Consider the following 26,553-nt stretch of genomic DNA (forward strand, 5'->3'; position numbering starts at 1 on the left):
ATGTTTGTGTCAATATCAGGTGTGTGCATAGGTGTGTGAATATCAGGTGTGTGTGTGTGGGTGTGTATCAGGTGTGTGTGTGTGTGTGTGTGTGTGTGTGTGTGTGTGTGTGTGTGTGTGTGTGTGTGTGTGTGTGTATCGGGGGTCTCAGGTGTCCCTACGGGGTGTTGAGAACCAGTCGGTCCCATTGGCCCTTGATGTCGTCATCTTCCGGTTGCTCGGTAACGTAAAGGCCGTCAAACTCCAACTTCCTGGCAAGCTCCTTCTCTCTCTTAAAGATCACCAGGGGAACCTGAGGTGGAGACACTGGGTCAGAACCATGATCAAGAGACAGACAGACAGACAGACATGGGGATACGTCTTCTGTATACGGCACCTTGAGACAGTTGTATCCGATGATGCAGAGGACAGCGATGACGGTGTGAAAGACGGCGAGGAAGGACATGGTGGGCTGCATGTAGCCCGTGCTCTCCTCCAGGAAGAAGAACACCGGCCCTTCCTCCTCCTCCTCCTCCTCTCCCTCCCCGTCCATCCCGGACCCGTCCTCCTCTGCTCCCGAGCCATCGAAAGCCGCCGAGCCCTCGAACAGAGCCGAGCCTTCGAACGCGCCGGAGCCCTCGAACATACCGGAGCCCTCGAACATACCGGACCCTTCGAACATACCGGAGCCGTCCTCGTCATCATCCCCGCCCCGGGAACCGTCAGAGACCTGTGGGGGGGCGGCCGGACGTTCAGGATAACACAGGAAGAGGCTGCAGAGGGCTTTATGCCAAACTGCTTAATTTGAGTCTATTTTGAATTTAAATACTTCCTGTTGATCAACTCTTAAACAGAATGAGTTATAATAATATTGAGCTGGAAGGTTTAGCGGTTAGGGTGTTAAATGGTAAAACCCTCTGACCCTGACCTTGTAGAAGAGCAGGATGAAGTTGAGAGCGAAGGCAACGAAGAGGGCGAGGAAGCGCAGATTGTAGAAGTTACGAGACAGATAGTTCTGGAAGGAAAGAGGAAACAAAAAGAGATATCAAAAAAGTGTTTATTTAAAATCAAACATCCTCTGATTATAACAAGGTAACAATATGACATATTTTGTTCTGGTACCCAGCTAGAATCTAAAGAGTTTCACAATGTCTAGCGGGGGGGGGGGGGGGGGAAAGTCTGTTTTTTTTTGGTTTTACTTTTGTTTTAACAAATCATTCAATACAGACACCACCAACATTTTCAATTTTTTTTTTTTAATCTGGATATTTGTATACCTTTAGACATTAGAAATGTTCAATAAGCCTCGACGTTGCCCGTGCTCCACAGATCTCACCATGAACTTGTTCCTCTGCACGTCCAGCTCGTTCCACAGCTCGAAGCCTTCCCCGGCCGTCTTCTTCTCCTTCTTGGGTTTGGTCTTCACCACCTCCTCCTCCGGCTCCGGCTCCGGCTCCTCCTCCTTCACCTCCGCCTCAGGCCCTGCTTGCTCCTTCTCTCCGTTCTCCGCACTGCAAGGACGGTGAACGTGCGTCAACTCGCATTTTGAGTTAGCAAGGGAAGGACGAAAAGGAGCCAAACATGCAGATATCCCTGAGCAGTGAGACCCTCACCCCTACCTGCTCCTCGACACGCATCTACAACTCACCTTGCACGAAAGCACCTGCTAAAACGACTGAATAGTAACTATTAAAAGAGAGGAAATGAGATTGAGGTAACTGATAATTGACCAATTTTTCAAAGCAAACTCTCTCGGCAAATTCAATACAAGAAAACCTACTCTGCTTTCTCGGTCTCTGGAGCGACTTCTGCCTCTGGCTGAGGCTCTCCTCCCTCTGCTCCCTCTCCGCTCCTAGCGGCCGCCAGCTGTGTGGAGAGAGGTTATCGAGGACAGACCAAGATTCAGCATGATCCCACCGGCTCCGACCCCCCCCGGACGGCCCGCCAGAGGCCCCTATTTACCAGCTTCCTCTTCAGCAGTGGGGTCCCCTCTGGCGTCGGGGGTTCCTCGAGGGTCGTCTCGCCGAAGTCTCCCAGCCCGCCGGGCTTCTCTGGGCCGGCCTGTGAGCCCTCCCCGCGCTCCTCCCTGTCCTCCTCCTGCTCCTCTCCCTCCCCGGCCTCCTGGTCCGCGGCCCCGTCAGCGTCTTGTATCACCCGGGCCCCGGGCTCGGGGGGCAGGTCGCCGTGGACCTCGTCCTGCGTCGGGTCGGGCATGCTGGCCAGGATCTCGGTCACCGTCATCTTCTTGGCGCCCTCCACCAGCCCCCCGCCGAACAGCACCTTCCAGATGAGGGTGAAGAAGCCCTTGCACACGCTGTAGACGAACACCAGGACGCCCATGAGCACCGTGTAGATGAAGGTGACCAGCGCCACTACTATCTCCTTCACCGTCATCTTCCTCAGCTTGCGGTATTTGCGGCGCAGGTTGCGGAAGGTGAACATGTTGAGGAAGAGCACCACGCTCTTCAGGAAGTCGGCGAAGGCCGAGCTGGACTCCGGGGGTTTTTCCTCCCCGTTGGCCTCGTCCCCTTCTCCCGACTCCACTTCGTTTCCTCCTCCTCCTCCTCCTCCTTCTCCTGGTTCCTCCTCGTCGTCGTCCTCCTCCGCCTCCGGCTCCGGCTCCGAGATGGAGGCGGCGATGTTCATCTCAAAGATGGTGTCCTCGCAGAAGTTGACGAACATCTCCATCTTCTCGGATTCCTGGCCCTCGTTCACCACGTCGAAGATGAACTGCCTCTTGGACTCCCTGACCTGCGGCATCTCCCACTGGTTGCGGTTCGCTTCGCTGATCTCAAAGTAGATGCGCTCGATCTTACGGCTGGCGCCCATGATCTCGATGCGACCCAGGAAGGGCCGGAAGTAGTTGAGGACGCTCTCGGCCTGTCCCAGGAAGTTCTGCAGCCGCGTGTCGTGCGGGACGTGCTCCGACAGGTTGGTGAGCAGCACGGCGATGTTGAAGCCGATGTCCTTGGCCGGCTCCTGGAAGCGGTCCGCAAACTCCTCGAAGTTGATCATCTCGTTCTCGTCGGCCTCGGAGCAGGAGAGCAGGAACTGGATCTCCGACGGAGAGTACTGCTTCTGGCTGTCCATGGCTTTGGAGAAGTCCTTCTTGGAGATGAGGCCGCGAGGGTCGGTGACGTAATCGCGGAATGCGTCCGACGCCACAATGTCCTTCAGCTTGAGGAACATGTCGAAGAACTTGAGGATCATCTCTACGTTGCTGGAGGACTCCACCAGCATGTCCACCATCTGTCTGGCGATGGTGCCGTTCACAATGTTGCCTGAGGAGAGGAGGAAGAGAGGGGAGGAGTGGAGAAGGGAGAGGAGGAGGGGAGAGAGGGAAGGAGGGAGGAGAGTGGAGTGGAGAGAAGGGAAGAGAATGGGTAGTAGACGTGAGGGGAGGAGATGCGGGGAAGAGAGGAGAGGAAGAGAGTTGAGAGGGGAGGAGAGGAGAGAAGGCGGAAGAGAGGAGAGAAGGTGGAGCGAAGGAGAGGAGGAGGAGAAGAGGTGAGGGCTAGGGAGGATGAGGCCACTGGTTCGTGAATACCGCAGAATGTGTGTATAACAGGATCAACTCCAGAGAGCTAGTGCCGGAATTTCACCTTCAAGTAGAGAGAGCAGCATCACCACCATTTCCTTCTGGAGGTCCAACAGTTCCTTCAGAAGACCGATCTGACTCGAGTCCTACAAAATACAAACATCAGCACAGACACACACACACACACACACACAGTTTGCAGAGAAAACTCAATATCGTCAACTTCATGGAATGTTTAAAATCGAGTCCTAACAAGACTAAAATTGTGCAGGAATAATAAGCTCTGTATTGTGTTTCTACTTTGACAGTTATTTTTTAAACCATCCCTCATAACTACACCTCCACTGGCAAGATCGTGAATGTCTGGAGACATTTCAAGCTCTAACGTTGGATAGAAAAAAACAAAAATGGCATTGTGACACCTCGCAGCTAATCAAGTGGCTACCTACGCACTCCGACCCTAAGCCAAATTGCAAGATGATTTAATTGTACTTATCTACAAACACTTAGGATAAAAGACTTTGGGTCACTCTACCTCAGAGTCCGTTCTGCTCCAGAAAAGATCCTTGGGTTGCATTTTCAAATCATAAACAGGATTGTTTTTACACGTCAGCTCCTTAGTCTCTAAACGTGATGGGATGGCCAGATATTTAAAACTATAACATTTATATACTAAATATATATCTTACTGTAGCCTTCTCCAAAGGCATTAGAAGCATTAAACCCTACTTGGGGTGGGGTATGGGTATTATAGATGGACTGCCAGACAGACATTTAACACTGTATTACTATATACAAAATCGATATCTTACTGCAGCCTTCACCATATGCATGAGAAGCATATAACCCGACTTAATAACATCTTAAGTATAACCATAAGCAGCATGGATATAAGTGCTCTCAGGGACTGCACTAATGAATGAAGATAAGGAAGGAACTACTGGAGGGGTTACGAGGATAGCAACATCTAGCAGTAAGACCAACATGGGAACATGAAAACAGCATACTAGGACCACACCAGTACCCCATACTGGGTCACTCTGTGCTACATTATTATATCAGCAGGGGCAGCACTAATGTAACTGTCAAATAAAAATAAAATACAACATGATAAATGGAATGCATAGATTGGATAAGTATCCTTATAGAGCGCAGCTAAATGTTTTCTATGCACTAAGTTTTATTAGATAACCAAGTTTAACCGTATATTCGTCGTTGCCCTACTGGTAGGTTGGGAGGAACACTTGTCAAAGACCCAGCCAGCAGCCATTCCTCATGTGTTGGGTTAATTAATAAGTTTTATCCACAGCCTCTTACTCGGATCATTTCAGTTCAGACCGTTCGTGTGCAATATCACTAGTTAGTGATATTATTTAATAGGTTAGCTGACATTCGTAAGCAGCTCTCAAAAGAATTCACATCCAATTGATACGTTGTTTGTTGCCAACTGACATTCTGTCCTGATTTATGCATTCCACTTGAAATGACAAGTGTAAGAGTGGCTTTGGTGACTTCTAAGTTGAAGCTCGTAGTATAAGCAGTATAAAACGTTATTCTAGGCCATAGCTGAATAAATAATGACTGGCAAATTGAGGGTGATGATGATGATGATGATGATGATGATGATGATGATGATGATGATGATGATGATGACGAGGATGAAGGCATAGAAGGAAAATTCCACCAGAAAGCAATGTAATTAAACCACTAGGTTATCTAAGATTAAATTCACTTACCCTGACATTTAACTGATGCATGAGAAAGGTCTTCCCTTTTGGGTCAGTCAACTTAACGGGTAAAGATGTACCATAGGAAGGAGTGACGGTTCTTCCAAAATAGGTCTATGGGGTATTCTCAAAGTAAAGAACAAGGAGTAAAAGTTTAACTTTTAAGGAGGCTAGAGGGGACAAACTGAGTGGAATTTTCCGCTAGTCTTCCCAAATCATCAGGACGGGAAGAGGCGAGAAAAGAAATATGTAAGGGGGTGACGTTGGGGGGAGCACAGATTCTTACGGCATTTCGTTGTCCAGAATCAGGGTGCATCTGACGGGTTACACACGAGAACAAACACATCACCAACCAACATGTAATGCTTAGCCCATTTAATGCTTTTTAGTTTCTCAAAATATCTGAGAAGCTAAAAATAATTACTTTAGTGTTTTGTCATTTGTAGCCAAATCAGTGTAGTATTTATCGGATACATTTAATAGATACACATCCGATTCTTGGAAACCAAAATTTGTATACGATTTAAAGAATCTAAAGTTCAGAAACAAAATATCTCATTATAAACTTTAAAATGGTTTAAAATGGATATTTAATTACCTAAAATAAGGATGCCTCGGATACACATTTAAAAAATGGTATTTGTCAAGGGCTATGTGAAATTCTCCTCCCCAACAACTCAATGGTTTAATTTAAGGCAAAATGTATATTAATATTAATATTAAATAATTACGAAATTCCAAAACTTCACAGTTAGTTCACTGTTAAGCCGCAAAAACAGTTAACACACAAACTGCAATCACAAACCAAACACTATCAATGCAGAGCTCTAGTCAGGGTGATGGATTTAGTAAGGTCGGGTGGTTTAATTGTTATTGTTGTTTAAAAGCATGAGGAAGAAGAAAGAAAGGGTTATAGGGTCTAGTCAGATAGAAATAAATTCAGGAAAGTTGATTCTGCCATCTATGTGGAATTGCTATGTCTGATTGGTAGCATATTAATGTATTTTTTAATTTTATTATCAAATTAAGTGGTATTCCTGATTTACAGGAAATGTCCAGCATTAATAAATATTTAAGGGATGTCATTTATTTTGAGATGCATCGATTTGACCATAAGGTTCATGTCAGATATTGGGATGTTTCAGAATATTTGTGATGTTATTGTGAACATGTTAAAGTAACGCCCCACTGAGCCCATGAGCTAACAATACTAAGCAACTGAGCTAACAATAATAAGCCACTGAGCTAACACTATAATATTCCTTCTATGCTGAGAACTCCTGCAAATTGTTTTTCAAAGTCAGAGAAGCTCAGTTAAGATAGCAGACTAAATTACCCGAAGATTAAATGTATTCAAGATTAACCGTTGAAAGCAAATAAAATCATCCATTCAACACTAATAGTGACATCTTCGATTTTCCAGTTCACTCAGAAGCAGAAACAGGCAGGGAAGGAAAAAACCAAGGAAAGAAGTGTGGAAAAGTAGGGTAAAAAGTCAGGGTTTTGAAAAAGAATACAAATTTAAAGAATTAAATAATAAATACATACTTGTCTCTGCAGGAACCATGTGAAGAACAGTATGCCAGCATTAGTTTACACAAAACGGACATCTGATATACTGATTCAAACTTTGTAATGAACTATATCTGGGGATTTTTTATTGTTGGTGTTTTTACCAAAATATACAAATAGTGCCAACGTGTTGAGTGTGGTTTAATAAAAAACGTGCATTCCAACGTCTTGGAAAGCACTTTTTAGAGGCGTTATCGCTATATGACTGGGATGAAACTACTATGCACTTAAACTAAAGCTTAAACAAAGACAAATCTTCAACCCTGATTCCTTAGCCTGAACAACAAGATTTCAGACCATGACTTGGTTAGACACAATAACAGACCGTATCAAGCAAAACGTACAGAAATAATTTGCATTTCTCTGTAGGGATCCATGTTGAGAAAATACCAATGTTCTCCTTTAAAGGGGACGTGTTGGATTACCTGAGCTAGTTCCCATTAACATGTGTCATATGTGTTTAAAGGCGAGGTGTGATGCGTACCTGAGCTAGTTTCATCATCATGTGGGCGAAGACGTGGAGGAACCCAACCACGGCGTCCCACAGTCTGCTGTGAGCCAGAGACTGCTGGTTCCCTGTACAGGGACCCTAGCGAGAGCAAGAGAGAGAGACACACACACACACACACACACACACACACACACACACACACACACACACACACACACACACACACACACACACACACACACACACACACACACACACAGAGACTTTAATATCTACAATTATGCAGAGGCAGCTCAGCTCTCCTGAACTTTCCCAATTCCACATTGCTCTTAACGACGATACTGCTGATAAAGCTAAAGCGATCAAGGCCCAGATAGAGCATTGGGCAAAAGTTATAAAACATACCATAGGCAATGCTCCCACTCACCAAAATGTCACATTGATGAAACCCCTCTATCTCATCCTCACCTGTTTATATTCTGTCTCCTCACCTTTATATATTCTGGCTCCTCACCTGTATGTGTTATATCATCTTAGATGTATATATTTTGTCTCCTCACCTGCATATATTCTGTCTCCTCCTCACCTGTATATACTCTGTATCCTTAACTGTATATTCTATCTCCTCACCTTTATCAATTCTATCTCATCAGCTGTATGTTTAATGTTTACATTTAGCGTTAGGAAATTTCTTGTCTTATCTGTTGTCTTGTCTTATCACTTTATCTGTTCACCGTAGGATAGCGAGAAATGTCTACTCGATTGCTTTGTATGCCCACATGGGAAGTAATTGACAATAAAGCTGAATTTGACTTTGACCTCTGACTTTATACATTCTGTATACTCACCTGTATATACTCTTTCTCCTCACCTGTATGTATTCTGTCAGGCTGTTGAAGACCTGTTTGGCCACCGTCATGGCCTTGGAGAAGTTCCTCTTGCCTGGCTCATCAATGATGTCTTTTCCAGAGTAGTACCAGTAGAAGTCACTGATGGACTCCTGCAGGGGGCGGGTGGGCGTAGGAGGAGAGATGGTAGAGGGGGGAATTTTGAGATATGGGGGAGAGAGGAGAAGAGCAGGGGGAGGAGAGATAGACTTCAGTAATATTAATTCTAAAGCGCCATAATAGACCCCCAATAGATTAACTGTTAGCTGCATCACTGTCTTGCTAAAGAAACCTAACCATGCCATTACATCTATTTCCCCCAGGCCCGCTGGTGTTAATGGCGGAACCAGCGCCCTCTAGTGGCAGCAGTGGACCATGTTACCTGAAGACGCAGCAGGTAGTCAACGGTGCAAATTATGACGTTGATGGTTGTGGTGCTGCCGGTCTGAGTCCTCAGATAGTTCTGGAAGTCTGGAGAAAAGAAGATCACAGCGGTGAGATGTTTCATATTTTCTGATGTTATTGACACATTTTTATTATGTCAACATAATAACTTTGAGAAATAATGATAGTTATAAATGTTTCTTGGGTTTGTGTCAGAGTCATGACGACATTTCATAAAACAGAAATGACGATTTGACGATGATAAAAAAAAGAGACAATTTCAATGTACATTCCATGTTTGGATACTTGAAACCATTGCCCATTAGTTCATATGATAACCTTTTCACATTTGTTTTTCAACCCACCGTTGTTGTGGCCCTCACACATCAGCTGTAGGAAGCGGAAGATATCGCAGGTAAACTCGTCGTCCGACATCACTTTCTCATCTGGACACAGAGGCACAAGTCAGGGAACAGAACCACCAGCAGCCTGCGGTGAAGTAGGCCGCAAGGGAGCTACGGTTTCTGGGCAGCAGTCGGTGAGCAGAGGGTGTTAGAACCACAACGCAGGGGGAGAAACAGCACCGAGGACATCAGCTATTAGGTATGTTAAGGGGAAAAATGTGAGCCTATCATAAGTGCTTCGGTCATAATAGGGAGTACCGGTGTTCTTTACAAAAAAATCCTTAACAAATACTTATATATCCCCTTTTCTCTTTTTCCAGGATCCAACTGTCTTGAATGAAAGCACTTAGATATGAAAATAGCAAAACAACTATAAAACAACAAAAAGTACAAGTGACTTTTTTATTTCATTAACGCCAGGGCATATGGTTTGTCTTGGTAAACTAGCATGAGCTACACAACAAAGATAAAGGGGTAAAATTCTTAGGATTTAATTTAAGTATAATACAAAGAATAACGTTTAGAGTCAGGACATGTATCTTAAATTTGTAATAATCTAACATTATAGCTATAAATGATATTAAACATAATCTTATGTTAAACATGTCACAGTATTCTAGCAGAATCCCAAAAAGAAAAAGCATGGATTCTCCTTTAAACATCAGTTCTCAACAAACAGAAGAGTGTTTACATTCAAAATGTTTAACATTTTGAGTTCAATATGGATGGACCACGCACATGAGAAGAGAAAATGAATGTTATTGGTCAGTTGGGTTAAGTCCTAGCATTTTTGGGGAGCGTACCTATGTTCCCCGGGTCCTATGTTCCCCGGGTCCTATGTTCCCCGCTTTGTATGTGACCGGGGAACATAGGACCCTGTGAGCAAATCTTTTTTTCGTAGGATGGCAGGGGCAAGTACCGCCTTTTTCGCCTCTGTTTGCCTGTGATTGGTTAGAATGGCTCTCCTCCGATTGGTTATGGTTAGGGTTCGGTTTAGGGTTAGCCCTCACCCTAACCCTAACCCTAACCCTAAACCTGACCCTAACCCTTTGCACCCGGGGAACATAGGACCTGGGGAACATAGGGATGACCCCCATCTTTGTTAGCGTATGTTGGCAAACAAGGACCTTTAAAACGTATGGTCCATCCGTCTGTCATCTTGAGAGAGAGAGACAAGACATGAAGAGGAAGACAAGCTTCCATAACGACTTCCTTGTTGGGTTCATCTGAATTAGTCTATCTGTTTATCTTCTCAAGATATTGAAATCATTATTATCAGTCTCAGTATATCAGTATTTATTTTTATTTATCTGTATGGTACCTGTCAAGCAGTAGTTAGGAAAGCAAACTCCACATGCATTTCAAAGTTTACTCAACACAACACAATACAGCACAAATAGCAGACATGGATGATACCACAATGTAACACAACACAATAACAACAACAAACGGGTACATAACAGGGTACACCACACTATGAATACGAGAGACGTGCAGATAGGAAGAAACACATTGAAAAATACAAACACTGGAAAGACAGAGAGACTACCATTTAAAAAGAAAAATTTGTTTAGATCTCAGCCATGAATAAAACACACACACACCAACACACACACAAAGATAGAGCGTAGGGATTAGTAGATACTAGTATAGCGTCTGGGTTAGCGTGTTCAATATGTCAGTAAGTGTAGTGAATGCTCCTGGGTCAATATGAACCACATCCATGCCAACCAAAGAGAGGGGGGAAAAACAGATTAAATGCACAGGGGAATGCCTCAAGGAAAGAAAAGAAAAGGTCAGGATTATTTAGGACTACAGGATCGTCGACACAGAAAACGCTTGTTAAGGAAATCAACAGCGTTGCATTAGCCAATTTTATTTGACTTAATTTACCTGATTTAATGATCAATAAGGACGAGTTACATATTTAAGGATGAGGAAGATGGAGAGTAATGAGGAGGGACATGGAAGGGGGTGAGGGTTTATGAGGAGTGGTGAAAGATGCTAGAGTTGATATTAGAGTTGAATGGAATGGTCTGAGTTCAGGGGGAGATGGATTTGGATTTCAATTCGTACCGCGATTGCAATTAATTTCAAGGATTATTTATATTATTCTTATAGTCTTTAGCAGAGATCTGATCTAGGAGTGAGGATATGGAGTCAGATCAGTCTCAATATTAATGAATGCACACAGAAGGATTCACAAATGTATTTGTATAGTTGAGGGGTGGGATGTTGAGACTTCAGAACACTGCAGGAGAACCCATCGGAATCCTCTTTAGAATCACTCCAGGACATGTCGTCAATTAGGTCAACTCTGTTTATATCTTATTGTACAAGTTTACCGAGTTCCACAAGGTGTTTAAAGGATGTGTTATGTGTGAGCAGCCCTATAAACTTTACGGGTTGAAACATGGAAAACATATTTGAAAGATGGCATTTTTTTCCTATGAATGTTGGAGTTTTAACCATAAAAGAATAAAGCACTTCAAATTGAATGCTTCAATCTGGGCCCTTTAAAGGAAGGTGAGTGATTTTAAAGTTGTTTTCGATGGACTCCTTAAGAGACAAATTGAATGCTTTTTAATTACCCTTCCCATGCCACACGGCAAGGGAAGGGCGGGTCAGGAAGGAAGAAGCTAACAGGAGTTGAGAGAGAGAAGACAGTGGCGAGAGAGGTGTAAAAAGGAAGAAAGAGCGAGCAAGCGAAAAATAGCGTAAATAACAATATGTCAGAAACAAGATTGTATTTACCACGTTCTAGCGTCATATCTGTGAACCGTAAGATCAACAATATCATGGGTATGGGGTGGGTGGATAGAGTGATGCAGTGCAGGAGGAAGGGATGGAGGGAGGGAGTGAGGGAGGAAGGGAGGGAGGGAGAGAGAGAGAGACATACAGTGAGTACATGATGCTCTCCACAGTCCAGACGGAGGAGAGGAAGAAAAAGACTGTTCGATACAAACAACAACAGATAAGAAACCCAAGTCAATAAAGTCAACCAGAGATTCTGAGGGATTCCACCCCTCAGTGAGATCAGTCACATCAACAGTATTACAGCACACTTGGCTCCACATGCACATGGACCCAGCACGTCCCCCCGACTGGTTTGTTTCCGTGTTTATGAATCTGTGTGCACGTGCATGTGAGTTCTTCAGTTTGTGTGCGTCCATGCCTGTGTTTGTGTGTGTGTGTGTGTGTGTTTCTTCCTGTGTGTTTGGCTGAGTGTGTGAGTGTGTTCATACTCACTCGATCCCTCCTCTGAAACCATTCCTAGTCCCTCTGCCTTGTTCTGTCTCTCAAACGCATTCAGGTCCAAAACGCTGAGAATGCACACAAACACTTCAGTTACAAACTGAGCACCAGTTGACAACTGTAGCGTGCCATGTACACAATAAATGCATGTATATGCAATTTTATGTATACATTATTATATATAGTTGAGTGTTTTGTTGACGGCTGGTTTAAGCTGCCTCACCTGGCCCAAGTCAGACTGATTAGACTCTTGGGCTATGTGAGGCTGCTTAAACCAGCCATCAACCAAACACATTAAGGAGACCATTTATTATTGAAAACTCTGCAATAAACCAGTTTCTACATCTACACCCTGTGTCCTGTATTTGGAGTAGCCAGGTTAAGGCCACCTGTATCTGGCACAATCATTTCTCAGGTGTTCTTAGCGTTCATAGCTACGGCATGACCCCTCAATATTGGTTCACTGCTGTGGGTAAACCGACCAATGGACTGTCTGCTCTAACACCATGTGACCCCGTACCTGCATGTCTGCATTAGAGCCTGAACACTGAGGAAGAACCCCACATCCTTCTTATCCTTCAGGTACTCCAGCATTTTCTACAAACACACACAAGCACACCCACACAGGAAAGAAAATATATTAAAAAGCTGCAAATTAATTGCCCTTCTTGGGATACATTTTTGTCAGACATTAGTATTAGAGTGAATCCAGATGCAGGATGTGCATTTTCCTTTCCCTTTAAGAGCACTTCATCAGTTTGAAGAGACCACAGAATGTGTTGTGTGGGTTTATGTGTGAGTGTGTGTGTGTGTACCTGCTGGACGTCACAGTTGCCTCCGTTGAGGATGGAGATTCCAAGCTTGAGTGTGGAAGAAACCATGGCTCCAGGTTCACCTGGACACACAGAGGACATGCACTGTGAAATTGTGTGTGTCTGTGTGTGTGTGTGTGTGTGTGTGTGTGTGTGTGTGTGTGTGTGTGTGTGTGTGTACACACACACACACACACACGACCCATAGCAAGATTTTCAGAACTCACAAATATTCATACCTTGCCCCAAAGCCTGATAACTATCATAAATCTGTGTTTGGCAGCCCATGTGACAAGGAGGGGTTCCTCCTAACCAATCAAAGCCCAAATAACAGGAAGTATCCCTCTATTTAACCATTCAGGACCTATGGGTTGTGCTAGGCTGTTGCAACAAACTAATTTCTCCTACAGGGGATAAATAAAGTTGTATTTTAAGTTGTTATAAGTTGTATATTATAATTCCAATTACGTTCTGAGAAGAAAAACAAACAGAAAAAAAGGTTTGTGAACCCATTCGACAGGAAGTGACCCCTTCCTCAACCAATTAGAACCCTTGTCACAGGAAATGCTCATCCTTAACCAATCTGAATTCCATGAAGCAAAAAAGAAATGGAAATGGAAAAAAAAAAAAATTGACAGAAATCGGACACACTGAATGTCTGGACAGGAAGTGCCCGCCGGGCGACAGGAAGCTCGGTGTGTACCTTTGCAGGCGCTGATCATCTGCAGCACCATCTCCGCAGCTCCGCGGTTGTGCAGGCGGGACTGCTGGTAGAGAAGCCTCTGCTTCTCCATCTCCTTATCCTGCAGGGGCAGAGGAGAAGGGCTTTAACCCCGCCCAGCAAAGCTGCACTGCCCCCAACACTCACACTGCTACACGCACACACACAGACACACACACACACACACACACACAAACACACCCACACACAAACACACCCACACACAGTTATAGATGCTGAGCACACAGGCATGCTCATATAGACATACATACACCGGGTTTGGTAAGACTAACAATTATTCTGGTACACGTGTACCTGACGTACGATTATATTAGCATGTAAATAAACGTGTAAGTTAACACACAGAAGAAACGCAGGTGTGTAAAGACACTGGATAAACTCACAAGTATACGAACACATACACACACATACACACACACACACACACAGATGAAAACAGACGTTCACATAGGCCAGTACAGGATAACACAATGAGATGCATGCACGTTTCATCGACAGTTTATCATCTGGATGCTTCTCTGGCTCATGGATCAAACATGCAGGAAAGATTCATGTCCTAATAGTAGCTAAATGCTAATGTACCAATGTTGGCTCTATGCAGGAGCGTATCTATGTTCCCCGGGTCCTACGTTCCCCGGGTCCTATGTTCCCCGCTTTGTATGTGACCGGGGAACATAGGACCCTGTGAGCAAATCTTTTTTTCGTAGGATGGTAGGGGCAAGTACCGCCTTTTTCGCCTCTGATTCGCCTGTGATTGGTTAGAATGGCTCTCCTCCGATTGGTTATGGTTAGGGTTCGGTTTAGGGTTAACCCTCACCCTCACCCTAACCCTAACCCTAAACCTGACCCTAACCCTTTGCACCCGGGGAACATAGCACCTGGGGAACATAGGGATGACCCCGCCCTATGCTAATCGAGGCTGTATGCTAATTATATCTCTTTGCTAATATTAGCACTATGCTAATGGTGGCTGTGTACTAATTTACTGCTATAAGCTATTACATTAATGGGTATTCAGGTGTAGAGGTTCAGACATTCATCATGTACTCTTTGGTAAAGGTTTGTCATAACTTTATAAAGTTATGAAAAAGTTACTATATAAAATATGCACATTTATAATAGCAAAAACAGAATTGTTTCCATCCTACTGCATTCTCGGTACAGATTGCTAATACAGCCATCCTATAGAGAAAAGGGGATTATACAGGAACCAACCCTCCAGCAGATACCACAACCCAAAGCAGCATCCAGAACTGTCTTCCCCCTCCCTCCCTCCTTCATCCCTTCCTCCCTCCATCCCTTCCTCCCTCGATCGCTTCCTCCCTCCTTTTCTCCCTCCCTCCCTTTGTCATTTTGTTGAATGATGTTAAAGATATTTAAATATGACATCTGAAGTTGTCATTTATTAGTTGTTTTCAATCATCAATGGTTATGGGTAGACATGTGTTATGTGTGTTGGGGTGTTTGTGTGTGTGTGTGTGTGTGTGTGTGTGTGTGTGTGTGTGTGTGTGTGTGTGTGTGTGTGTGTGTGTGTGTGCGTGTGCGTGTGTGCGCGTGGTTGTGTTTGTGAGAGAGAGAAAGTGTGTGAGCCAGGATTTGTTTATGCCTGGCTGACTGTTGCGCAGACTTTTACTGCAGTCTTTGTTTTAGTACAGGAGCAAGGACCTGTTACTGGAGATCCACTCCACATAGACTGATTAGCAATTAACAGCACAGCTGAACAATTAACAACACACCTGAACAATTAACACAAACCTGAAGAGGTTAACAGGTTATCAGGTTCGTAAGAGGTGAGTACAAACAGCGGCCGAGGATTGGGTGAGTCACACAGGTGATATGCAGGTGGGGAGGCTTTGACCAAACAGCTAGAGCTAAAGCAGAAGGCGGTCTCTGAGATCAGAGACCCTGAAACCTCTTTAGCTGCTGCTGACCACATGACAAATGTTACCCTTAACTAGAATCGTAACATTACTTTTCCAAATATATACATACTGTGAGTACATACTATCCATATCATACTTTAAACATACACTATAGAATTTGTATGAGTGGCTTTGTATTGGGTCTAAAGCCACGTTCCAATACTATTAACAACTATAACATATCTAATTTCAGCAGCGTAGAATCAAAACCTGACTTCTACAGAGTGAATCGTTTCCCATTCTCTCACCTGACAAATATGCCAGGGAAGCCTTACGATGGCTGGGCCAAACATGACGTTTAAAGACCTGAACACAGTTTAGCTTCTAATTGAAACAGAAAAGACTTGTTGAAATAGAGTGACTCTTAATAGAATAGACTATTTGAAAGGTCAATTCTATTACACTCCGGTCATGTTCCGCACAAAAATCGTTACCATTTCCCTATCGGAAACATATATTGTTGTCTGTCGTCAGGTGAGAGAACTTGGTACAGCCACTGGCACTCTATTCCAGGTTAAATTCTAAATTGCAAGGGGTTGGATTGTCAGGGTTGAAGGTTGCGATGCTGCAGCCCATCTGCGTTTTCCAAGCTCAGGGGTTTGGTTTTTTGCGTTGAGCTCTGCCTCACACACACTGAGGAAACAGGGTCGCACTGATTTCAAACTATACTACACCACTCAGATTAGAGTCCAGCAAAGGATTGCAACAGACAGTCAGTCACCATAGCAACAGAAAATGAAGACATGTGAGTGGAAGGAAGGGAGGGAGAGAGATAATAAAAAATACAGATAAAGAGAGAAAATTAGAGAAAGAGAGAAGAAAAAAGACAGAGACAGAGAGAGAATAAAATACAAATAAAGAGAGAAGGGTAGTGAAAGAGAGAAACAAAGAGAGAGGGAGAGAGAGAGCGAGAGCAAGAGCGAGAATAAAATACAAATAAAATGAGAAGGGTAGAGAAAGACAGAGAAACAAAGAGAGAGGGAGAGAGACATGATGATACAGAGACAGCGAGAAGTAGAGAGAGGTAGGGTTTGTGTCAGCGGTGCTGGGGGGAGTGTCTTGGGTGCGTTGGTTGTGTTCCCTCACTGCGAGGGGGGGGCGTGGTCTCTCCGCCCCCCCGTCCCCTGCCCCTGGTTCCCCCCATACCATCTCTGTCTGTCGCACCTCAAACGCCGGCTCCTCCCCCTCCTCACACTCCCCTTCGTCCTCCTCCCCAATGTGGCAACTCTGGAGGGGGGGAAGCAGAAATTAGTCTTTGAAGAAAAAAACAAAGAAAAGACAACGACAACATTTTTTTATTTTATATTTATTTTATATTCATGAAGTGGTTGAACCTCGCCTGGTCGTAAGATTCTCATTGAAGGATGGAAGGATTCTGTTTTATACTTTGCTTCTGATGAATAGTCGGAGTAATAGTAGCAGGAATCATAGTCTCTAGAGAAAGTACTGTGTTTATGGATATAGTGAAGTGCACATTGATCTTTATTGAATTCATTTTGATACACACACATATACACTGTGGAACAAGGTGAAAAACAATGAAGGAGTTGTAATGAGCCAAGTGAGTTGCTTAAGGAGTCTAATGCTAGTGGAGAACCAGTAATCTATCTGTTTTGAGATGACCTGCTCTGAATTTGAACTGAATCGGAATGTGAACTAATGCAGAATTTTTACTGAATTATAATGTGAACTGAATATAATGGTGAACTGATTTCGAATGTACGTCGATTTGGAACATGAACTAAATTATACTCTGAAGTGATTCAGAATGTGAACTGGATCAGAATGTGAACTGGATCAGAATGTGAGCTACATCAATCTTACCTTTGCCATAATATCAGCGTAGGACATATACAGGTGATCCACATCCAGTTTACTGTAACAGAGCAACAGGAAACTTTGATTACTTAAAATGCATTTTGCAATGTATTTTCAATTTTAATTTGTGACACGCAGGTAGGAGCCACATGGGGGCGCTCTTACGTCTTTTCAGTGAGAGCGGTGCGGCTGAAATGAAGAATCAGCTGATGAAGAGGATCTGGCTTGGCCTCCTGCTCCTCTTCCTCCTCCTCCCCCTCCTCCTCCAGAGCTTTCTGCTCACAGACAGGAACAGTGGGAAATAAACGCTTTGTGTATTCGTAGGTTGTTTGACACAGGATTAATAGAACAGGCGAGACTCACCGACAGGTCATCGATCATCATGTCCTCAAAGGAGTAGCCCTCGGTCATCAGCCAGTTGCGTTTGTATCCATCCAGGAACATGTTGGATCCTCTGTGCCTGAGGACAGAGACGAGAGATGAGACTCCGAAGACCGTCCACAAACCAAAAATCCATAGATGTCTTCCAAGTGTTCCTTCTTCTTCCTCTGAACAAATCCTATGATGGGTTATAGAGCGAGTGCTTTACCTGCAGGGACTGCTTGAAGCTGGATTAATTCCTGTACCCTTAATGTTTAGGTGGAGAGGTTGACCTGGCTAGAGAGAGGGGTTTACCTGCTGTTTACCTGTGCAGGTAGAGGGTTTACTTGGCTAGAGGAACTGGTTAACCTCCTGATTAACCTGAGAAGGTAGAGGGTTTACCTGGCTAGAGGAACTGGTTTACCTCTGGATTAATCTGTGTAGGTAGAGGGGTTACCTGGCTAGAGGGAGGTGTTTGCCTCTTGATTACCTGAGAAGGTAGAGAGTTTACCTTGATAGAGGGAGGTGTTTACCTGTTCTTCACCTAAGTAGGTAGGTGTGGTTTACATGGCTAAATGGAGTGGTTGCCTGTTAGTAACCTGTTTAAGTAGAGGGGTTTACCTGGTTAGAGGGACTGGTTTCCTGTTAGTTACCTGTTTAGGAAGTTTGGTTTACCTTGTAGTTGCCTAAGTAGGGCGAGGGTTTACATGTTAGTTTCCTGTGTAGGTATAGGGGTTTACCTGGTTAGAGGGAGTGGTTTACCAGTTATTTAACTGTGTAGGAAGATTGGTTTACCTGATAGTTTGTAGGTATAGGGGTTTACCTGGCAATGTTGTACAGTGGGGTCATCCTGAAGCAGGCCACCACTGCCCTGCGTCTCTGCTTCGACAGCAGCTTATGCCAGACCATCTTCTTGGACTTATACGGATGCTCCGTCTGGCGAGAGGGGAATAGATCATGGTCATGGTGACGGATGTGAGCAAGAAGAGGGAGGTATGAGGGTGTGTAGTCTCGGGAGTGTGTATTGTGCGTGTGTGTGTGCGTCTCCTCACCACTTCTATGTGGTAGAGCACGGCAGACACCTCCTGCACCCTCTTCACCACCTTCTCCGGGTCCTCCGCGTCCTCCGCCTTCCCAGACATCTCCTTGTAGAGGGACATCTGCCAGCGCATGGCCGGGTCCTCCACCTGGAGACCACGCCCACAACCAGGCAGGTGAAGACCCCACTGGCATGCGAAAGACCCTCATGCTCACAATGCTCAGCTGAGAGACCAGTGTTAGGAATAGGCTAGCTTCGAGACAGTTTGACTACACTCACGTGGATGGGTACACTCTTAGAGCAGGTAAACTGTAATGTAGTCTGCCGCAGAAAACTGTGAATCTCTGAATTCGCCAGAGTTTCTTTGGATTAAAAAAGCATTTTAGCTGTTCTGACCTGACGAATAAACAAATTGAAAAGTTGACGATTGAATGCAGCTCATGTGAAAGTAGCTCAATGTGCTCACAGGAGTGTGTATAAGATGCAAATAGACATACAGACATATGGACACAGGGAGTTACTACTCACCTTGCCCTGCAGGTGGAGGTTGTTCTGCAGGAACTCCCTCACCTCTTCGTCAGTGTCTTTCTGTGGAGCAGAGGAGAAGAAGCAACCCCCTGGATCAGTCATGACCTTATTAACTAATCTATGGATACCTTGAAGGCTCAGTGTACCTGGTAAATGGCTTTCAGATCAGGTGAAGTGGTAAAAACAATGCCAATGGTTCAAAGATTGCACACACGGTTGACTGAAGACCGTGCAACCGTGCAATGTCTGCGTGCATAGTGTGTGTGTGTGTGTGTGTGTTTATGTTTGTGCACTACCAGAGAATATCTGATCTTGGCCAGGTTGATGAGCTCCTGGTCGGCGGGGGAGCACATGTTCAGGCCGATGGGCAGCATCTTCTTCAGGGCCGCTACGATCAGAGACGTCTGCACCGAGTAGCGATCCCCTCTGCGCTTCTTCTTGGAGCGCTCCTGGCCCGAGTCTCCAGACTGCAGACATAGGAGTGCGTCAGTCGGTCCAATCCAACCGAGAGGAGGCTTGGGGGGCTCCCTCCAAAATTCAACTACTAGACGGAATGTTCTGCTTCAAGGATCCATTCTAACCCAGCAGCCATTGGTCAAAAGTTTTGTCTTGAATCTAGAAGCAGAAGTTATACATTCTAGAGGCAGAACTATTTGACTCTAAGGGCAGACTTTTTTTTCCAAGAAACAGAACTTCTTTGAGTCTAGAAGCAGAAACACAATGGTTTTATCTCTTTCCAAATTCATAATCTATAGATCAACAGTAACATTCCCTTTTTCGATACAAACCAATCTTGTGACATCAAACAGAACAACAGCCAAAGCTGTTTTCTCAAAACACCAGATCAGTCTTGCAGGGTGTTTGAGTGGGCCGTCATAGTATTGCCGGGCAATTAAGCTAAGGCAGCCTTGGACAAGGCACCCTGAAGGCTAATTATACTTCTGCGTTTGATGGCCATCATAGGTACACCGTGGGGTTCCACATTAAGCCTTTAACCAATGCCAAACCAGAAATGAAGGTACCAGTGTAGAGATCCATGGCATACCTACGGTGGCCATGCGACCCAGAAGTATAATCACTGTTAGTGGGTTTGTCGGGGCAGGCGGTGCCACAGCCCCTGGCTTGCACAGCACACTGAGTCAGTCCCTCACCAACCCAACCTGTTGCTCTGCTTAGAACACAAGCTTGTTGTCTGCTCTTGCAACAACCTCAAGTGTGAGTATGGCAGGGATAGAGATGGATAGAAACGAAAAGGGAAAGAGAGAGACAGACACAGAGACAGAGATATGGTGGGAGAGAGAGACAGAGAGAAAGAAAGGCTGAGAGCAATGTAGAAAGAGATGTGACGGAGATAGAAAGAGAGAGAGAAAGAGAGACAGAGCTGTTGCAACAGTCAGGTAACAAGCTTAAAACAGTGGCAACAGTTACCTAACACTCAAGTCAAATGTATAGTTAAATTGTCTGGACCAAAATACACAGATGATGAATTTACAGTTGTGAAACATTTCCAGAGTTCAATGACACAATGATGTCAATCAATTAGCGATGGAGGGAAAGCAGAAGTTAGCGACCCTGTAGTCCTTATGAATACACAGATATGTCAAGAGAACTAGACATTCAAACAAACCCAGCCACCTATGTTAATCTTAAGTGGGTGAAGTTAAAGCTAAAAAGACGGCAGGGAATGGTCATGAGTTTCAGCCGTGTTATGATTTTTGTTTTGTGTTCAAACTACAAGTGTTGCATTTTGAGAAGTTAACAGAAAGGAAAGAAAATTAAGAGAATATCTTCAAAAAGAAGAAGGTTGAGAACAATAAACCCAAGCAACAGTGAACTCCAGGAAAGCCAACAGAGAGACCAAGCTCATCAGAGAACAAATCAAACGACGTGATGGAGCTCAGTGGCCATGTTTAGGTCGTCAATATGGTCCTTTTTGTGTTTTCATTGCAGCCGAGCTCCATGACTGAGGCCTCACAGCACTACACTCTACAACACAGCTGGTAGGAAGCCACCTCAGACCCTGCACGCGAACACACACATACACGCGAGCGCACAAACACACACACACACACACACACATGCACACACACAGTATCCCATACACACACACACACACACACACACACACAAACGCACACTAGTGTTCTGATATAGGATTATATCTGAGACCAGTCCACCTTCCAGACAACATTCTTATGCCTTTAAGACAATCCAGCAGAGGCTACATGTAGTGTAAGCGCCGCTGGCTGACCATTCAGACGCTGCTACTCATAAGCGACCGTACAGACACTGCTAGGTGTTGCGCTGGCTGACTATATGGATAACCAACAGTGTACAGGCTTAACCCCATGTGTTATTATGACGGTCAGAATATTCTGCTGTTTGTCTGGAGCAGAAACCTGGACACTGTTAGCATAGTGAGCCAAAGTTAAACGTACACCAAGTCGTGTCAGACATGACCACGACTAGTGATGCTATGAACTGCAGGGATACAATACTACTGGTGTGTGTGTCTGTGTTTGTTTGCAAGTATGTTCTTGTCTGATTGTTTTTGAGTGAATGCAAGTGAGGGAGTGTTTCTGTGGGCATGTTCCTCACTATAGATGGTGTGGTAATGTGTATGTATAAATGTGAGCCTGTTTGGGTGTGTGTCTATGCGTGTGCCTTTTTTTCTTATTATCTAGTGTTTCTTGTGTCTTGCAGGAGAGCTAAAGCTAACCGCCACCCGAGCACCCTCGGGGGCCATGCGGAGAGCACAGTGCACGTGCTCGTGCACAAACACAGTCTAACCTCTCCATCTCCTCCGCCCTAGAGCGCCGCATCCACAACCCCGACACAGCACATAGGGAGAGAGAAGAGTTGAGAAGGGCAACACTACACCAGTACAACGCTAGCTACAGGAGACGCTGGCTAAAGGGAAGCTAACCAGAGAGATGCTAACTAGTGAGTCGCTACATAAGGAGATGCTAGCAGAGGGAACGCCAGCTGAAGAGATGCTAGCTAAAGAAACGCTAGCTAGAGACGACGCTAGCTAAAGAGATGCTAGCTAAAGAGTCGCTAGGTAAGAAGATGTTAGTAAAGGAGATGCTAGCTAGAGAGGACGTCAGTATCCTAATTCTTCATAGAGTACAAAGAGTATTTTTCTTTTTAATAAATTAAAATAAAAGGGTAATCGTATCTCTTTGAAATTGAATATTTGCAAAGGAACATTAGTAATGAAAAAATAAATGTAATGGTACACAGACTGAATACCCAATAAATAAATAACCAAATAATCACATTGCAGGGAAATGGAAAAAAGTGAGTGAATTATGCGTTATTAGAGTTTAGCTTCATTGCGTGTGATCCAATATGAATATTCCTGGGAAGGGAAGATTGTGATGACCTCACCTTGCTCATCTTACTCTTACTGTCAGCCGTTAGGAACGACATGTTGTTGATCTCATTCATCACCACAAAGTTCTGCTCCTCTCGCTTGAAGTTCTGCTCACCAAAAAGAGAGAGAGGGGGAGAGACAGACAATGAGAAAGAAAGACAGAGAATGTTAGCCGTAACCGTATCACGATTTCATACGTTGACATGGAATATTTACTATGGTTTAATAAAAGATAGCCTTTCACCATATGCTTTATTTGTGTTTGTGTCTGCTGTAATATTCATTGTTTGCTGTGTTTGAGTCCCCAGAAGGTCAACAGGAGAGTTGTTGGTGCGACTCACATGGGATTTGGACCAGAAGATGAACACCTCTCCCACCATCCTGAACAGCTCCTCGGCATCGGGGTCAGGGCAGGTCAGCCACCGAGCCCTGGTGGAGGGGGTCACACAGAGGTCAAAGGTCAAACCAACCTGACAACAATACCTACCAGCCTATATAAAACATTGGTGGAGAGATAACCCATACTGTCTTTAGTGTACAGCGCATGTGTTATACTTCAATAGAAGCTAGGGGTCCCCGCAGGGGATATGTACTACGATCAACAATTATTTATGAAACAAATAAATTAAATTATAATAATATTAAATTAATAAATAAGCAGCTTTTCAAAATAACACATGGAACAAGAACAGTGAATTAATTAGTTCAATTTTAATAAATATAAATATTAAAAGAAATATGTATATATTCTATGTATTTTTTTTTTTTGCTGACGTAGTTAGGGCGGCAGGCGGCCCCCTAAGCTGTTAAGTGCCCAGGTAAACCCCTCCAAGCATTGCATGAAAGGAAGGAGAAGGAGAAGTATAAAGCACAACGCGCACAGCGTGCCTTCCATTGGCTGTGCGACTGCCCAGGTACCTGTTGTTGTCCACGTAGCGGATAAGCAGGGGGTAGAGGGCGTACAGGTCTCTGCAGAGCACGGCGAACTCATCCCGGATGGTGCCGTCCTCGCTGTCCACCTCCGACTTGCCCTCCATGCGGAGATGCTCCTCCTCCGCCACCACCTTCCCCGACCGCTTCTTCAGCTTCTCCATGGTGGGGATGAAGTGGGACTTGAGCATCTCTGGCTTCGCCCGGCTAACAATGGGCTGGGCGAACACTGAGGCAGCACACACACAAACACACACACACACAGACACACACACACACACACACACACACACACACACACACACAGACCGATGCGGAGTAGTAAGTTAAAGAGTCCTGGTCTGGATCCATGATCTTCAATTTAAAAATACATTTAATTAATAAGCAGGTAACGGTTATCTGTGCAAAACTTTTGGTACCATAAACTGATCTCCTAAATCATCCGATTATAATTGGAATTTAACGTGGATACAAAGCAGACAGAAAAGATAGAAAATTTGATCCAATAACCTGTTTTTACCCATTTATTTTTTTAGATGGTCCTTCAGTTAACTTTAGCGATTAGTTTAGTTTCTATTGTTACTAAGTTTGTTTGCCAAGGTTCCAGGGTTTGGTTAATATCCCTATTCCCTATTTAGTCTTCTAGAAAACAGTATCCAAAGGGATTTTTGGTGAATTCAGAAGCATTAGGAAGCAGGTAGGGGTTAGGGCCAGTCACTCAAGGATGACTGCAGGTAGAGCCCTGGTGTTAGGAGACTCAGACCTCCAACACTCCCGACAAGGACCCACCTGCCAGCCTCTTCATCCAGGAGGCCTCGTCGATGCCCAGGTTGTTGACCACGATCTTCATGATGCTGCCCAGCAGCTGGTTGAGCTGCTCCGAGGTGACCCCTGTGCAGATCTGGCCCTCCAGCTCGGGGAAGTTCTCCAGGCCCCTCTCCCACCAGCGGGGCAGGTAGTTACACAGCATGGGCAGGGTGATCTCGATCACGTGGGGCATCTCCGTGTAGCGGGCCCCCGACTCACTCAGCTCGCTGATCTCCTTTATCAGGATTTCCAGCCCCGGGATGTCCGGACACAGCTCCTCCACCTGGTTGGGGAGGCCCAGGACTGGGGGAGGAGGACGAGGTGGAGGAGGAGGAGGAGGAGGATTATTAGGTGTTATTTGGAATTGTCATGTTCATGTTAAAGTTCAAAATATTTAGCATCATCATTAAAAGTACGCACAAAGGGCATGAATAAAATCAGCATAAAATACAATAAAATTAATACAACTAATAAAATATAATAAATAAATAATACAATCGGTAGTTGAAACTACCATGTATGTCATGTATTTTAAAATAGCTTGTATTTCCGGGAGACAGCTGCACTGACTGGATCTCTCCCTGGGGGTCTTTGTGGTGTAGACGGAGAAAGCGTTGAACTCGTTGAGAGATGGCTCCAGGTATGCTACGGGCATGGCCGCGGCCAGGTTGGCCAGACACTCCCCCAAGGCCGGCCGCTGTCTGGAGCGCGCAACAAACACACAGACAGAACCAGGACATGAAGAGTCTGTCATTGGCTGCTCTCTCACCGACTATCTACATTTACAAAATCTTAATCTGCAGTTCTTCTTTTGTCAATGTGGGGTTATTGGAGGATTGGCGCCACTCTCTCACATTCAGCCCTACTTGTTGGTTTGCATACTTGGGTTGGTCTGGATGTGCGACCAGCCAATGTTTTCCAATTATTATCGAGTCAATATTATAGGCACGGCTATTTTATGGCCTATTTTTGACATTCAAGTGACAATCTCGAAAATCACAATTTCAGTGATTAAGGACCGATGGCAACAAAAACTTGAAAACATAAATAACAAATGTGTAGTCCTATATTGTTTTATTAATGAAACAATTTGAGCCTGTCATCTCACCTGCATGCATTTATCAATAACGTGTGCAACACAAGAAGCTATCAAAGAAATGTCTCTTTGAAATGTGTTGTTCATCAATTCACCAGGTCTATAATACAATAGGCCACGGGAGGGGGAAAGGGCAGTAATAAGGTTCAGGAACACCAATTCATGTGTAAATAGTCTCATCTTGTGATGTCTTTTGTGAATTGTGTGCTGCGATGGTTGGTCAATTTTTTTAGACTATTCTAATTTTGTTTGACTACTCTGCAATGATACAGGTGTACAGGGAGGTATCCACCCACTTCTCTACGTGGGGAGTCTTCACAGTGCCCAGGGAGTAGATACTACACATGATCCGGTAGCAGGAGATCTGCAGGTCGTCCACTGAGGGAGGAAGAAGAGGAATGGACTATTTAATGATGCATTTGAATATTTTGTTATTCAAAAGTATGTAACGTTTGGATATATAGTCTAATAGAACATTCTAGAACATACTAGCATATAGAACATTCTAAAAACAGCAGAATATCGAACATTCCAGAACCCCTGGGAGAATATAGAACATTCTAGAACCCAAGGGAGCGTAGACACTCTCACAGGAAAAGGAGGGGCTTACGGATGACGTCGTCTCCAAACTGGTGCTGAGCGATGTGGTCGAAGAAGGTGGTGAGGACAGGCAGCAGGGCGATAGTGGTGTAGTTGATGTTCTGGGACACACCCTTGACCTGCTTGCAGACACACATAAGCAATCACACGCAGGTACACGCATAGCGCCAAACAGACCCAGGGACATGCAAACACAAACACACACACAGCAACATAGGCTCGCACATAAGGGCACACAGATGAAGACACACAAATGAAGAAACATGCAAATGGGGACATAGAGGCACTCACACACACATAGAAGCGTGCAAACACAAGAGGCGGAC

The 26,553-nt window shown here is 44.6% G+C and overlaps 1 protein-coding gene across 1 annotated transcript in view; it reads right to left on the reverse strand.

The window, feature by feature from the left end:
* ryr1b (ryanodine receptor 1b (skeletal)) overlaps nt 1–26,553 on the reverse strand; it is an 89,162-nt gene that overhangs the window by 5,137 nt on the left and 57,472 nt on the right. The window contains exons 66-98 of the mRNA XM_079733086.1: nt 26,238–26,346; nt 25,924–26,005; nt 25,102–25,232; nt 24,514–24,834; nt 23,713–23,953; nt 23,136–23,223; nt 22,809–22,901; nt 19,715–19,885; nt 19,419–19,478; nt 18,904–19,038; nt 18,675–18,787; nt 17,855–17,951; nt 17,657–17,766; nt 17,498–17,549; nt 16,820–16,900; nt 13,713–13,812; nt 13,013–13,092; nt 12,718–12,794; nt 12,192–12,265; nt 11,697–11,714; nt 8,904–8,984; nt 8,537–8,625; nt 8,139–8,267; nt 7,301–7,405; nt 5,531–5,560; nt 4,053–4,082; nt 3,582–3,663; nt 1,942–3,260; nt 1,760–1,845; nt 1,316–1,490; nt 908–994; nt 377–709; nt 162–292 (exon numbers count right to left, since the gene is read on the reverse strand). Of these exons, the coding sequence (XP_079589212.1) occupies nt 162–292; nt 377–709; nt 908–994; nt 1,316–1,490; nt 1,760–1,845; nt 1,942–3,260; nt 3,582–3,663; nt 4,053–4,082; nt 5,531–5,560; nt 7,301–7,405; nt 8,139–8,267; nt 8,537–8,625; nt 8,904–8,984; nt 11,697–11,714; nt 12,192–12,265; nt 12,718–12,794; nt 13,013–13,092; nt 13,713–13,812; nt 16,820–16,900; nt 17,498–17,549; nt 17,657–17,766; nt 17,855–17,951; nt 18,675–18,787; nt 18,904–19,038; nt 19,419–19,478; nt 19,715–19,885; nt 22,809–22,901; nt 23,136–23,223; nt 23,713–23,953; nt 24,514–24,834; nt 25,102–25,232; nt 25,924–26,005; nt 26,238–26,346 (4,910 nt within the window). The remainder of the gene's footprint in view (nt 1–161; nt 293–376; nt 710–907; nt 995–1,315; nt 1,491–1,759; nt 1,846–1,941; nt 3,261–3,581; nt 3,664–4,052; nt 4,083–5,530; nt 5,561–7,300; nt 7,406–8,138; nt 8,268–8,536; nt 8,626–8,903; nt 8,985–11,696; nt 11,715–12,191; nt 12,266–12,717; nt 12,795–13,012; nt 13,093–13,712; nt 13,813–16,819; nt 16,901–17,497; nt 17,550–17,656; nt 17,767–17,854; nt 17,952–18,674; nt 18,788–18,903; nt 19,039–19,418; nt 19,479–19,714; nt 19,886–22,808; nt 22,902–23,135; nt 23,224–23,712; nt 23,954–24,513; nt 24,835–25,101; nt 25,233–25,923; nt 26,006–26,237; nt 26,347–26,553) is intronic.

This window comes from Pollachius pollachius, assembly GCF_949987615.1.
Source record: "Pollachius pollachius genome assembly, chromosome: 3".
NCBI classification, from domain to species: domain Eukaryota; kingdom Metazoa; phylum Chordata; class Actinopteri; order Gadiformes; family Gadidae; genus Pollachius; species Pollachius pollachius.